Consider the following 13913-nt stretch of genomic DNA (forward strand, 5'->3'; position numbering starts at 1 on the left):
TTGTTCTAATTGTTATTACAAAGTTCAATACTGTTAACTCTTAAAAGAATGTATTTCTTCTCCTTCCCCCAAAAAGATTTAAAAAAAAGAAGCTGAATCAATACATTTCTAAACATTTTTGTTCCATAAGTTTTACTGGCCAAGATTGGTTACAAAACTTATAAAATCGTTTCTGATTCGTCATCTCAAACTCAACTGAACAGAGAGACTTCACTGCTTCAACAGATTAATGTTAAACAAATATAGTCCAAGTCTGCCAAAACTTTGGTGCACAGTGAAGGTCAAAGGTCACAGTAAGATATCAACAAACAAAACACAGTTGACTTTTGGGGGGAGGGGGGCTTTAAACTTTTAAGAAATAACAGCTGCATTGATCAAGATCCAGCAAAATGCATATGAAGATAAAGAAAACATATTTATACAGAAGATCCAACAATCATCAAATAAAAAAGAAGAAATAAATAAGAAAGAATATATGTTTAAGGCTTGAATTTACATTTGTGTAAGATAGTGTCTTGTATGGCCACCAGGTGGCAGGCAATACCCACAAATGGAGGGAAAGGCCCAGGTCGCTTTTATCTGTCATTTGTTTAATCCCTTAGTCACAGTTTTTAATTATACTTATAACTAACATTAATATTTGTTGTTATTATTTTAAGCATTATTGTTGTTGCTATTTTCACATGCATTACCAGTAGGCAGCATTTGTATTTCTATTATTTGGCCAAATTGCAAGAGAACAATGAGGCCTCCAGATAATGAAACCCTTTTAGAAGAATGTATATATTTTTTTGTTGAATCCAGATTTCGTATTCATGCCTCTGTGAGAAGATGTGGTTGTCAGGGGGAAGGAAGTATGTGGAGATGCTTAAATTATTGATGGATGTGAGGAGAGGAGCCTGTTGGGTGGGTGTGGAGGGGGTTCCTCTCCCGCTCATTTGGTTTCCATGGCACCGCCCTCCAGAGAGCTGCAGCTTTCATATATCAGGTTACTGTCTTAGTTTTATTTTATTTTTGTATACATTTTAAACATAAATACGCAGAATGAAAAATGAACGAAATCGGGTTGTGTTATTATTTGAAGTTGCATCATTGCGATAATGATCGGATGGAATTAACACATACACACACACACACACACACACATGCACACATCAGCCTTTCCCTTTCTATGAATTCCCTCAGAACAACCCTCCTCTTGTTACAGCCCGGGTGTTTCAGGCTCACACATGTGGCCTCCGCTCGCACCGGCCGAGCATCTGTCCAGATGTGTCTGCACGCGGAGCTTCCGCCGCTGACCTCGGTGCTGAACGCGACGTCAGACGGAGCCGCGCGCACCCCGGGACGCACGAGCCAGCCTCACTTCCTCCCTGAGTCGCCTCCAGCACGCGCGGCTGCCTCCTCAACTTCTCTCCTTTCTTTTTGAATCTGTCCATCCACCTGCTCCATCCCTCTCTCTCTCCCTCCTTTTTATTTTAATTTCCTCCCCATCCTTCGAAGGCGTGATCCCACCACCTCCACTCCCCGTGCGTGTTCCCGGTGATGGCACCGTGCGCGGCTGCTGCTGTTCCTGCTGTTCCTCCCCCGGCTGCAGGGGACGAGCTGATGGCTGGAGGACGCGCACGGCTCGTTTGATTCGCGTGCACGCATGTTTTTATTTGTCCTCTCGCTTCGCCACTTTTCTCTGTGAGAACTCAACTCGCCCTCCGGATCGTCGCCTTCCTCGCGTCCAGCGCAACTTGGCCTGCTGTTGTTTTGTCGCCGCTGCGTCCTGGAGTCGTAACATGACGAGCGAGCAGTAGAATCCGCACAGAGAAGATTCAGGCCTCACATACACAGTGATCTGGATATGGAGTCCGTGAAGATGAGAGCTGTGACGGGGGTGAAGGAATTCGCGGGAAAGACCCTGGGCCAAATGTACAAGTAAGGACCGGACATTTTATGTATTAATACTGTTATTAATCATGTGAGTTGCCTGATTTGATGACTTGGATTCGAGCTGCACCTGAGGTGTGGGTCCGCGGGCCTCACACTTTCTACAACTCACATCTGTGGTCACGCCTCTGGAAGTGAGAGGAGAAATTATGTAATCAGGGGTGTGCGTGTGTGGGCGTGCGTGCGTGTGCGTGTGTACCTGTGTGTACCTGTGCGTGCGTGTGTGTGGTGATGGCTGTGGGTTGGGATGAACCGACATGCCACCGGATGATGATGATGATGATGATGATGATGATGATGATGATGATGATGATGATGATGATGATGATGATGATGATGATGATGATGATGGCCTGCGTGTGAATCTCATTAACAGACAGGTTACGGGACGTGAAGGCCGCGCACGATTTAATAAATATACTGCAGATTGTTTCTCTTCATTCAGAATTCATAACACAATCATATTATTTTCCAAAGCCCTCTGACGCAACACTAACACTGATAGTAAACGCACCGCCCCCCGTTCAATGACACGACATCCAACATCTGGATTCTCTTTCATCTGGAGATTCTCGGTAGTTTTTTCCATCTGAGGCCGAATGAATAAAACAAATTCTCCCTGCTATATTTAGTCTTGGTCCCATGAGGATGTGTCTTCCCTCGTTCAGACAGAACGAGGACATTCCTGCATCTGCGCTAGAAATACAGAACATCTGGTTTGAAAGAGGATCAGGCCACATTTGCATGAGATTTCCAGTAAATTGCCGTTATTCTACAACGATATTTAAAAACAAAAAAAAATCGGGACTTTTGATTTGACAGCAGCTCCTGCATCTATCTGCGTGTTACTCGACTGGAAGAACTAAAAATTGTCATCCCGTTACAGACATGTGCATTTAAATATTTCGATTTTTCTGGTCGTTTTGTACATCTGGACGCGTGGAGACTAAATGTGACTTTCTCCTGAAGGTGGTGGGAGGAGGTGGGGTGAGGGTGGGCAGGTGTGTGTGTGTGGTGGTGTGTCTGTGGCGTGTGTGTGTGTGTGTGTGGGGGGGGGGGGTGATTTTGAGGAATGCCCACGGTCGTGCAGCCTCGCTGTCTGAAGGCTCGGCCCCGTGAATGCTAATCAGTGTGAGAAGTGAGAGGAGCTGCTGCTGCAATGCGGTACAGACACACACACACGCGGCTGTTTCCAGCTTTAAACACATGCGATGCGTGTTCGTTTGTTTGTTTGTTTGTTTGGATCCTCGTCCTGTTGTTTTATTAAACTGCAATAGATATGGACTCGTTCGGTTTGAAATATCATGCTCGTGTCTCTGTAAATAATAGATGGGATGGATCTTGAGATTCCTCAGTGTAAGAAAGGCCTCTCACACACACACACACACCCACACACACATACACACATACACACACACATGCACACACGTGCTGTGCATGATTGTGGTGATTCTGCAACATCTTGGAATGAAAAAACACACACAACAAACCTTCTAACCTCCAGCCCTATAATAAAATATTCATGCATTGAGGAAATAAAGAAATGGGCCTCCTTCTGTAGAAATAAATCCACTACAGGAGAGATTATACCATCACTCTGTGAGCACCCCCCTCTCACTGGACGTGGGGACTCAGTGGACTTGTGTCTTGTCCTCGCAGGGTGATCGAGAGGAGGCAGAAGACCGGGGAGGTGATCGAGCTGACGGAGGACGGGCGGCCCCGGGAGGCCGCGGTGAAGAAGCCCCCGCTGTGCGACTGCAAGTGCTTCGGTCTGCCCCAGCGCTACATCATCGCCATCATGAGCGGCCTCGGCTTCTGCATCTCCTTCGGCATCCGCTGCAACCTGGGCGTGGCCATCGTGGGCATGGTCAACAACAGCACCATCCACGAGAACGGCAAGATCATCATCACAGAGGTGTGCATGGCGACCGGCTCCAGGGACCTCTACACGTCCACAAAACACAAGAAATCATCAAAACAATAAACTGCACATCTACAAACAGACATTTTAATCGTATTTAACAAGAAATGGAAAAGAAATGGGATTTAAAAAAGGCCTGCTGCCAATTTAAACCATAAATTATGTATCTTTCATTTTAAATCACCCACAATAATCACGATGTAAATGATCAGTCATTATCCCGATCTGGTATCAATAAAGTACACCTATCTATGAGATCTATAATATTTAGGAGGATATAAGTGAGGTTGCTTCACTCTAAATAGGCCTCTACGTCTTTAAAACACGGCCAGGTGGTTAATGCACCATGTGATCCTGTTGTATAATGTCAGCTTATTATTTCAGTGATGAATCGTGTTATTATTCAAACCAAATGCATCATTGTATCGTGTGTGTGGCCAAAATCATGTAGAAACACAAAGAACAGCGACATTATTACAAAACAGATTTTTTTAGTGGAAGTTTCATGAGGACACACCTGCGCACACATACACATATGTTTAAAAAGAACGTCTAAATATGTGAATCAATTATAAAATATGTGTATACATATATTTCAGTAAAATGAATGAATATATTTAGCTTATGTTTTAATTTTTATGAATAAATCCACAATGATCACCTATCTTGCTCACACAGATTCTCAGTGGTTTATATTTGAAATATCCGAACACATGAATCCTCCCACTGATCAGATCAATGACATCTGATCGAAATAAATCGTGACAGGCCTTGAACATTAAACTCAGGCCTTCCCTCAGATAAATCCCTCTCTTCGTTTATTTCTCACATGACAGAAAAATAAATACATGCACTCCTCGCCAGTGTAATGTAAAGCGTTTTCTTCCCATACCATCCACCAGAAAGCCAAGTTCAACTGGGACCCGGAGACCGTGGGGTTGATTCACGGATCTTTTTTCTGGGGCTACATCGTGACCCAAATCCCGGGAGGATACATCTCCTCCAGGCTGGCGGCAAACAGGTGAGTCAGCACGGATCCAAACACAGCGCTCAGCCCGGTGGTTACAGCCAGAGGAGGAGCTGGGGTTTCTAGGCCTGTTTAACCAAATCCCTGAAGAGTTGGCTTTATTCCTTCCTCCGTCACTCTCATTATACCACGACCTATTTCTTTATTTTCCAGTAGATAAAATAGAAAGGGAACGAAAATGAACACATGTGGACGGGAATTATTTCGTTGAAGCAAAAATATCAAATATAGACAAGACAAGACCTAAAATAACTGGTATGATTCATTGTCTGGATTCTGAATGGGACGAGTAGTGCATTAGGCTCCAGGCAGTCAGCTGCTCCGAGGAGATGCAGAGCTGCAGGGAGCAGACACCGGGCTGCAGACACCGGGAGATGCAGACGCCGGGCTGCAGACACCGGGCTGCAGACGCCGGGCTGCAGACACCGGGAGATACAGACGCCGGGCTGCAGACGCCGGGCTGCAGACGCCGGGCTGCTCTGCTGCTCTCGGTGTCAGGGCTTGCTGCCACCTGTTAATGAGCTCCCTGGGGGGATCCGGGCCTAATCTGTCGCTCTCCCGGGGCCTGGAGAGCACCAGACCCTGATCTGTCGCCAAAGGCTTTTATTCACACGAGCATTGCCAACACATAAAGTCATTATAATTACGTTAGGCCTATATTACACAGACAGTAACTATAATATTAACTCGACTTTACAGATTGAATGATGACACAGAGAATATTATTGCTCATTTAATCCTTAACAAAATCATCTCTAAAGGCAAATGTGATTCTGCTTATATCACAAGAACAGAGGCCCAAATCTCAATCACGCTACAAAAAATAAGGTTTATGAAATTAAAACGAAAAAATATTAACCAATCATATTATTCATTAAAACGCGCAGCCAAAGTAGACAGTGAAACATCTATAGAGGCCTATATAACCTGTTATTATTAGTATTATAGTCCTGGTCTGCTCCTCGTGCCTCGGATTGACATGAGGCTGTAATGAATCAATTGGTCTCGTGCCCAACAGTCTCCTCAACCGGATTAGGGCTCGCCCCCCCCCCCCCCCCCCCCGCGTGCAGGGGCGGGAGAGACGTGACAGAAATGAGAAGCAGCTGCGTGACTGGTCCCCCTGGTGTCACCCCCCCCTCCCCCCCCCCCTCCCCTGCTGCTCCCTCATTATATATATAAGAAAATAAAAAATGGACTTTATTATCAACCTTTAATAAATAAAAAGACAATTCTGCCGACAGAATGAGATCGTTATGTGAGATTTTTAACAACAACCTCCATGGATCCTTATTTAGCTTAGTTAACAAAATAAATAAATGAAGTCACTGTAGAAAACCTCTTTTCAACACCACGCTTTTTATGAATTTGTAACCAGCAAAAAAAAACGGTTGCTAGGCGATGAGATAAGCTTTGTCGGGGTGTTTCTGCTTAAGCGTTTATTCTTTTTGCAACGTCAGAAGAGTGTGAATGATGCAGAGCCAATCAGAGCAGAGCTGCGTCAATACGCGCACTTTATAATAATGCTCCGTGAGATGTTTGAAATGTGATTCATTTGCCTTATTTTCGAAAAGGAGTTTAAATACAAAGATGACACGTTATAATGGCTCTAAATGTAAAAAATGGGACTGGATAAGCTTCACTAAGGTTTTCAGTGACGGAGGAAGAAATGAGATGCAATGAAATCACAGTGTACAAAATGCCCTACAAATATCTACGCTTCGAAATTTACTTAAAGCATCAAAAGCTAATGATATCTGCTGGGGATCTTAATCTTTAATAATCCATCCTATAATATCACTTCTTTATATTTTTTGTTTAACCTTAACTAGTAATGCTGTCAAATAATATTGTTGGAGAAAATAGTATTTCCCCATGAATAAATTGGGTGGTATGGATTGGAAGGCATAAAACTATTTACCTATAGTTAGTATAGTAAAGTATAGTAAATGTAATTAAGTATCATAGAGTACTTGAATAAATGTAATTGGTTATTTTCCCCCAATGGGTATTTAAGCTGTGTACGTGCAATTAGAAAAACCATAAGGCCAATAGCCTTTGAATATTTTCCTTAATTATAAAAACAAGAGCGTATGTTACATCTAATGTGATACAGTGCAATTTTATTTGCAACGAAAAGACAGAGCTAAAAATGTATAAACAATGGAGGTGCTAAATTTAAAATGCTGTGTTCAAAATGTATCTTATCCTTTTCAGGGTATTTGGTGCGGCCATCGTTCTGACCTCCATCCTCAACATGTTCATTCCCTCGGCCGCACGATGCCACTATGGCTGTGTCATTTTTGTCAGGATATTACAAGGGCTGGTGGAGGTAAGAGACCGTTTGTGAGACATTTGTGAATCTGTTTTATAAAAAACCATCAACCATCAACAGAACCAAAGGGCTCCATGTTTTTGATGTGAGATTCTATTAAAATGGCTATGAATAGCTAGAGAAGATACACTGAAAGGGACTTCCTGCAGATTTCACTCAACAAGAACACAAAGGGAAGACCGAGACACAGGATGTTCAGCCAGAGGAAATATGAGAGCTGCTGTATTGATCCAGTTCACTATGTGTTTGTGGGAGTGTCCAGCTCATTCTTTACGGTCTCAATTTGTATCCTGGACACACGAGTGCGTATCCAAGAGCTCAGATGGATGAAAAGGAAAATCCTGATGGGCTAAAGCACATCAATCCTCTGGCTTCGTAGTGGAACACGACACCCAGATGTCTCTCTGCTGTTTAACAAGTCCTGACACATTGATGGAATCTGCACCGACACTGATATTACAACATTTAGAAATACAAAGATCAGAAATAAAGCTTGTTGGTGGGCATTATTTGGAGGATATGTCTTCAAGAAAATGTCTGAGTGAGGACATCCCTTCTTATTTCCATGATTTTTAAACAAATTGTATCACAGCTTTAAAAATATAACATATTACCTACATATATAAAAATATAACATGTTGCAACCCATTTTAAAGAAGAATAAATTATAGTTTTTGATGAATACTGTGTGGAATAATCTAATGGTACAATCCAACATGTTATCTCTCACAGACTGGAGCTCTCTAATGAAAGTCAATGCAGATTTTAAATCAGCGCCGTTTGTTCAAATTAGTGACTGATGAACATTTAATGGCTGCAGAGCTGCTCGGCTCCACGAACAGCTCGTCAGCTCGTCTTTGCTCACGGAGCCGTGCAATTTGTTCATGTTAATCACGGGGGTGAAAATGTTAATATTGTTAGTTCTTACGGGTATTTTGAGGCCGTTATTTACTCGGACAATCCAATCAACAAAGGGAACACATGTGGCCTCGTTTATTCCTTGTATAAACCTAGAAATGTTTTTTAACACATTGCTCTGGTTAATTTGAACACAGAGCATAATCCACTCAAACCAACATACTGTTTGTGTTATGATGTGTTCAAAGTAGCAGGCCAAAGGATATGGTGTTCTCATGCTAATCTTTTTCATGTATTTCTCCACCATGCATTGACCTTGACTGTTGTTCATGTGGTTAGGGAGTGACCTACCCGGCCTGTCATGGCATCTGGAGTAAGTGGGCTCCTCCCCTGGAGAGGAGTCGTCTGGCCACCCTATCATTCTGTGGTAAATACCCAGTTTCTACTATTTGTATTTTTACATTTCAGAATTGGTGTTTTGAAAGTTACTACATCGGCTAAAACGTTTGATTCCCTCCTCTCCTGTCTCAGGCTCTTATGCTGGAGCTGTGATAGCGATGCCTCTGGCCGGGATCCTGGTTCAGTATTCTGGCTGGTCCTCAGTCTTCTATGTCTATGGTAAGATTAATAAATAAGGGTTTGCATGTGACAGTGGGGTCCAAAAGTGTGATCCCCCTTTGCAAAAGTGGTCTCTTGGATCCACATGTATGTCGACGAATATTGAGTAAAGCGTTTTCAAGCTCTGATTTGACAGTGAGAGTCCAGTGAAAGTCAAATGGATTTATTCAGGCAGACTGTATATTGATCTACCGCCCCCCACAACCCCCACACCCCCCTTACCCCCAATGTTTTGGTGTGTCAATAAATAACCAGCAATCCTTCTCTGTGGACTGAAATTTAGCTTCCCTGTCTGGCTTTTATTCTCTCAGGCCTTTTGCAAAGATCAAACTATGTGTTCTTATTGATGAGGTCAAAACTAGCTGCAATACCTCTTCTGTATAATTGTCTTCATTCGGACCTGTATTCTGTCTGTGATATGCAGGATGCTTTGGCATCTTCTGGTACATGTTCTGGATCCTTGTGTCTTACGAGAGCCCTGCTGAACATCCCACCATCACTGATGAGGAACGCATCTACATTGAGGAGAGCATTGGAGAAAGTGCCAGGCTCGCGGGTCCTTCTGAGGTGAGGGCACACCTTCCACACCAGAGCACATCTGAGCTGTATCCCAATTCAGGGGCCGCTTCCTTCGGGGGAGGTGTTCTATATGGCCCATGAAGGAGGCGGCTTTCATTGGCTGCGAAGGCCAAAATGAAATGTGAGGATTTCCATGATCACAGCATCAGCTTGTTCTACCTAGAAACAGAGCTGCAGTTGGAGACGACTAGTTTTAATGCCCCTTGTTTTTTTTTGACGTGTTATACTGTCAGCTGCTTGGATGAGTTGAAGCCTCATACATTTAAAAGTATAAGCATCGCTTGCCACCGCCAATGTCTCTTTGAAAATGTGTTTGTCACCAAAGCGCAATGAATCCTAGGATAGGTTGGGCCAAGAAGGATCCACCTGCGGGATCCTTCTTGTCCCAACATATCCGAACTCCTCAATAGGGATACAGCTCTGGACTTTGGACAGATCCTGTCTGTTGTAAAGGAAACTAGAAGCAACAACACTGCACCAAGTCTCACTCCCATCAGTCATTTACCTTCTGTCTTTTTTAGACACAGGTATTGTGAAGGTATTTGTCGAATAAAATTCTTTGATTGTTTGTTCCAGAAATTCAAAACCCCCTGGAAGAAGTTCTTCACCTCAATGCCTGTCTATGCAATCATTGTGGCCAACTTCTGCAGGAGCTGGACCTTTTACCTGCTGCTGATCAGCCAACCTGCCTACTTTGAGGAAGTGTTTGGCTTTGAGATAAGCAAGGTGAGAATGTGTCACAAGTCAGTGGACAAGTGACGTGATCATGGAGCATAAACTGTGTGATCCATTAAACATAGATTCATATGGTGCCGACAAAAGCAATAGAGTAATGTTTTAGGGCCGAGCATGTGACACTAACCAAAATCGATGTCAGTGCAACTGGTGGCCTGAGGTTCTTTCTCATCAGCTGATATGTTACATAACGAATTGGAGTCGGTTCATCGAGGACATGGAAGGTTGTTTTTAACAGATCGTGTTTCCTGTAACATACTAGAAAGATTAAAGACTACGAATCTGTAAGATTTCAGAAGAATTATGGACAAAATGAATGCCCCCTTATTCCGTATTCACGTATAATGTTGAGTTTTAAATAAGCCTTAATAATGACATAGCATGTGAATAAAATAATATGAGGTGCAAGTGAACTCTGTGCTATCGATAGAACAAACACCTCGAACGGTAACATGTCTGTTTAATGTTGTTCACGATGCCTTCAAATATTCTCACAATAGAACAAAGGACGTGACTGAGGCATGCACGCTTAGTTCAGCCAACAGTCTCACACAGGAAGGACGACATGTGGAGGTCAATGATGACACAAAAACAGCATTTACTGCTCGATACAGAATAAATTAATGGATGAATGAGGGAAGGTTTCTACAGCCTTTATCACTGATGTCATTATAGGGTTAGGGGGTTAGCTTATTGGTCTATATTGAAGACCAAGGAGCTGATATGAAAGGGTTGGGGTTTGTTACGACCTTTAACAATCACGATAATAATAATATGAAACAGGCAGCATCTGTAGTCTGAAACAAAGTTTGTGCGCTTCCTGAAAATAGATTTTGTGTGTGTGTTTGCAGGTGGGCATGTTGTCTGCTCTTCCCCATTTGGTGATGACCATCATTGTTCCCATCGGAGGCCAGCTGGCCGACTACCTGCGTGCAAAGAACATCCTGACAACCACCACCGTCAGGAAAATCATGAACTGTGGAGGTGAGAAGTCTGAGCCGAGGACGAGTTGTTTTTTTCAACACCTTCTCTCTGCTGCTACAGGGTGTGATCTTCATGGTGTCAGATCCATACTGGCCTTTTTTCTGTGCTGCCAGATTTTTGTGTGTTTTTTGTTTAAATCTATCTGTTCAGTTGTTGCACACAAGTAGAACAATTGATAGGGACTCTGCATTGATTTTATATCTATCGCTTATGTAATTGAGTGCAGACCGTGTATGATGGTTAATTCAATTGGCACAGCAATGACCAACAGCCCGTGGGCTTTGTGTGTGTCTGTGTGTGTGTGACCTGCTGTCTCCCTCTGTTAGGATTTGGCATGGAGGCCACATTGCTGCTAGTAGTGGGATATTCCCACAGCAAAGGGGTGGCCATCTCCTTCCTGGTGCTTGCAGTGGGATTCAGTGGATTTGCTATATCAGGTTAGTATAATTAAAACACACTTTCTCATCCAGAATAACCCGAAAATTAATATTCAATCATCCACTCACAACTACTCACCACTATGCTGATTGATAGTTGGGCGAAATGCTTGAGTCCACAAAACACTTTTGGAGTCTCTTTTATTCTTCAAACATAAAAAACAACAGAACATGCCTCCATACTGCTCCTGTGGTGTCAGCTAAGTGTCCACAAGTCCCGACATTCAAATTTGACTCGAAACGGCATCGTTTACACCAGGTTTTTAGCCTAAATGTCCTGTTTTTATAATATTAATATTGTCTGACTCTTTGACAGGCAGCGATAGGACATATGGGCATTATAAAACAAAGATGAAATGTTAACACTGTTCGTTAACCCTCCGAGCAAGCAGTGGGTGTGCTTGCAGTTATTTGATATGACTTATCAAATACGTCTGATGTTATAGATGCATGTCGTACTTAAAACGTTCAAATAACACCGGCACTGGGCTTGATCTAAACGAGTGTGACGTCTTTATCAATCAGATTGAAGATATTAACATATTTGTAAACATTTTCACCTCAGTGCCAAATTAATCTTGCGATTTTCTTCAGCCGCTCATTCAACCGATCTGCTGTGTTTATGCAGCGGATGCAGAGGTCTGTGACAGAGAGTCAAATCAGTTTCCTCCCTGTTGTTCTTGAGCTTTCTCCTGGAGTGTTAAATAATTCAGTGCTAGCTGTCCCGCGGGATTTGCCAGTCAGCCAGCAGTTCGGCGAGGACACATATTCATTCAGCCAGCCAGGGTGGGGGAGGAGGAGGACGTGTGGCGAGCTGCCGCCTATGGCTGCTACACCTAGTCGTCGTTTGTGCTGCTTTTATTTACAACTGTGTCCTGAATCTGCTGCTTTCATTACTTGCTACAAATGGTCACACTGTAAAATAAGTCTAGTCGAGTTTCCATCATGCCCAAGGTACAATCTATCGACAATATTTTCATTATAAATGTGTTTTTACTCCGTCAGGGTTTAACGTCAATCACCTGGATATCGCTCCACGTTATGCCAGCATCCTAATGGGCATTTCTAACGGTGTGGGTACCCTGTCCGGGATGGTGTGTCCACTGATCGTTGGTACTATGACGAAGAACAAGGTAAGGGCTCGATGCACAAAACACTGTAAAAATAAAGATCCTCTCTTCGTCTTATAGGAGATCTAAATAAAGAGCCATCACTTTATTTTAAGGACTTTTTTAGCACTATAAAGTAAACATTGAATTCAGGATTTATAAGCCCCTAGAATGTATGGAACTGTAACCAGATTCTACTTATTATACTACTACTACTACTACTACTACTACTATTATTATTAATAATAATAATAATATTTAAGTTATAATTGTCCCTTATGGAAACTGCTCAGTCGGTCACCAAGGTCCTCTAACATTCACTCGAACTACATCTACTCATAGATACGAATCCCCTTAATGTGCCAGATTGTTTTCATCCATGAATTATTCTCTGGATAATTGGTAAAAGTGAAATATAACAAACTGAAAATGTCCTCAGTAGTTTCTGCTTAATCTTGCTGACAAATCAACAAAGAGACTTATTAGGTTTAGTGATGAAAATGATGACGGGGATGAAAACTAGATGGCAATCTTAGAGGTTGCACCACTCTAACAAATGAACACTAAACAAATAAAAAAAATTGGAATAAGATGTGAACTGTTTTTAGCTGCATTATTAGTAGAGCTTTATCTATAATTTTAGTCATTTTTCTTGGGTTTTGTGGTTCTTTCCTCTTTAGACTCGAGAAGAATGGCAGTCCGTGTTCCTGATCGCCTCCATGGTTCATTATGGGGGCGTTATCTTCTACGGGCTCTTTGCTTCGGGAGAAAAACAACCGTGGGCCGACCCTGAGCTGACCAGCGAGGAGAAGTGTGGCTTCATCGATGAGGACGAGCTGGCAGAGGAAACGGGCGACATCACTCAGAGCTACGGTGCTTTCGGAGGTCAGGCTAAGACGTACGGCGCGACCACTCAGGTGAACGGAGGCTGGGCCGCCGGCTGGGAGAAGACGGAGGAGTACGTCCAAGAGGAAGCACAAGCAGGGGGCTACGGATACAGGAAGGATGAGGGCTACTCTTAGACCAAACACACATTCATCCACACTAAAGTACTTATTTTCCTGAGTGTGCGTCAGCTTAGTCATAAAAATATCAAGAAACTACAATCCATCATTGTAGGCTATGGTTTGCACAAATTCTAAATAAAGAAATCTAAAAAATGACGAACTTAATGTCAAGATTACTAAAGCACATAGAAAATATAAGGATATTTGATTAATAGAGGTGTCACACATATCAAATTGGCAGTCTGTAAATGTAATATTATGCATATTGATGATAAATATATTCATTTGGAGTGCAACTGTATGTAAACGTGACCATTTCCATCCCATTAGCGGAGGCTTCCTGACAGCACTGGAGCCTGTAGGGTTAGGTA

The 13913-nt window shown here is 42.8% G+C and overlaps 1 protein-coding gene across 1 annotated transcript; it reads left to right on the forward strand.

Moving 5' to 3' along the window:
* Window positions 1–1849: 1849 nt before the first annotated feature.
* On the forward strand, window positions 1850–13557 carry slc17a6b (solute carrier family 17 member 6b). The gene is made up of 12 exons (XM_061067720.1): window positions 1850–1923; window positions 3595–3850; window positions 4759–4877; window positions 7098–7212; window positions 8413–8500; window positions 8605–8691; window positions 9116–9258; window positions 9847–9996; window positions 10857–10989; window positions 11316–11426; window positions 12432–12559; window positions 13216–13557. The coding sequence occupies exons 1-12, from the start codon at window positions 1850–1852 to the stop codon at window positions 13555–13557; spliced, it is 1746 nt and encodes a 581-aa protein (XP_060923703.1).
* The last annotated feature ends 356 nt before the right edge of the window (window positions 13558–13913 follow it).

The sequence above is a fragment of the Limanda limanda genome, chromosome 3 (genome assembly GCF_963576545.1).
Source record: "Limanda limanda chromosome 3, fLimLim1.1, whole genome shotgun sequence".
Lineage (NCBI taxonomy): Eukaryota > Metazoa > Chordata > Actinopteri > Pleuronectiformes > Pleuronectidae > Limanda > Limanda limanda.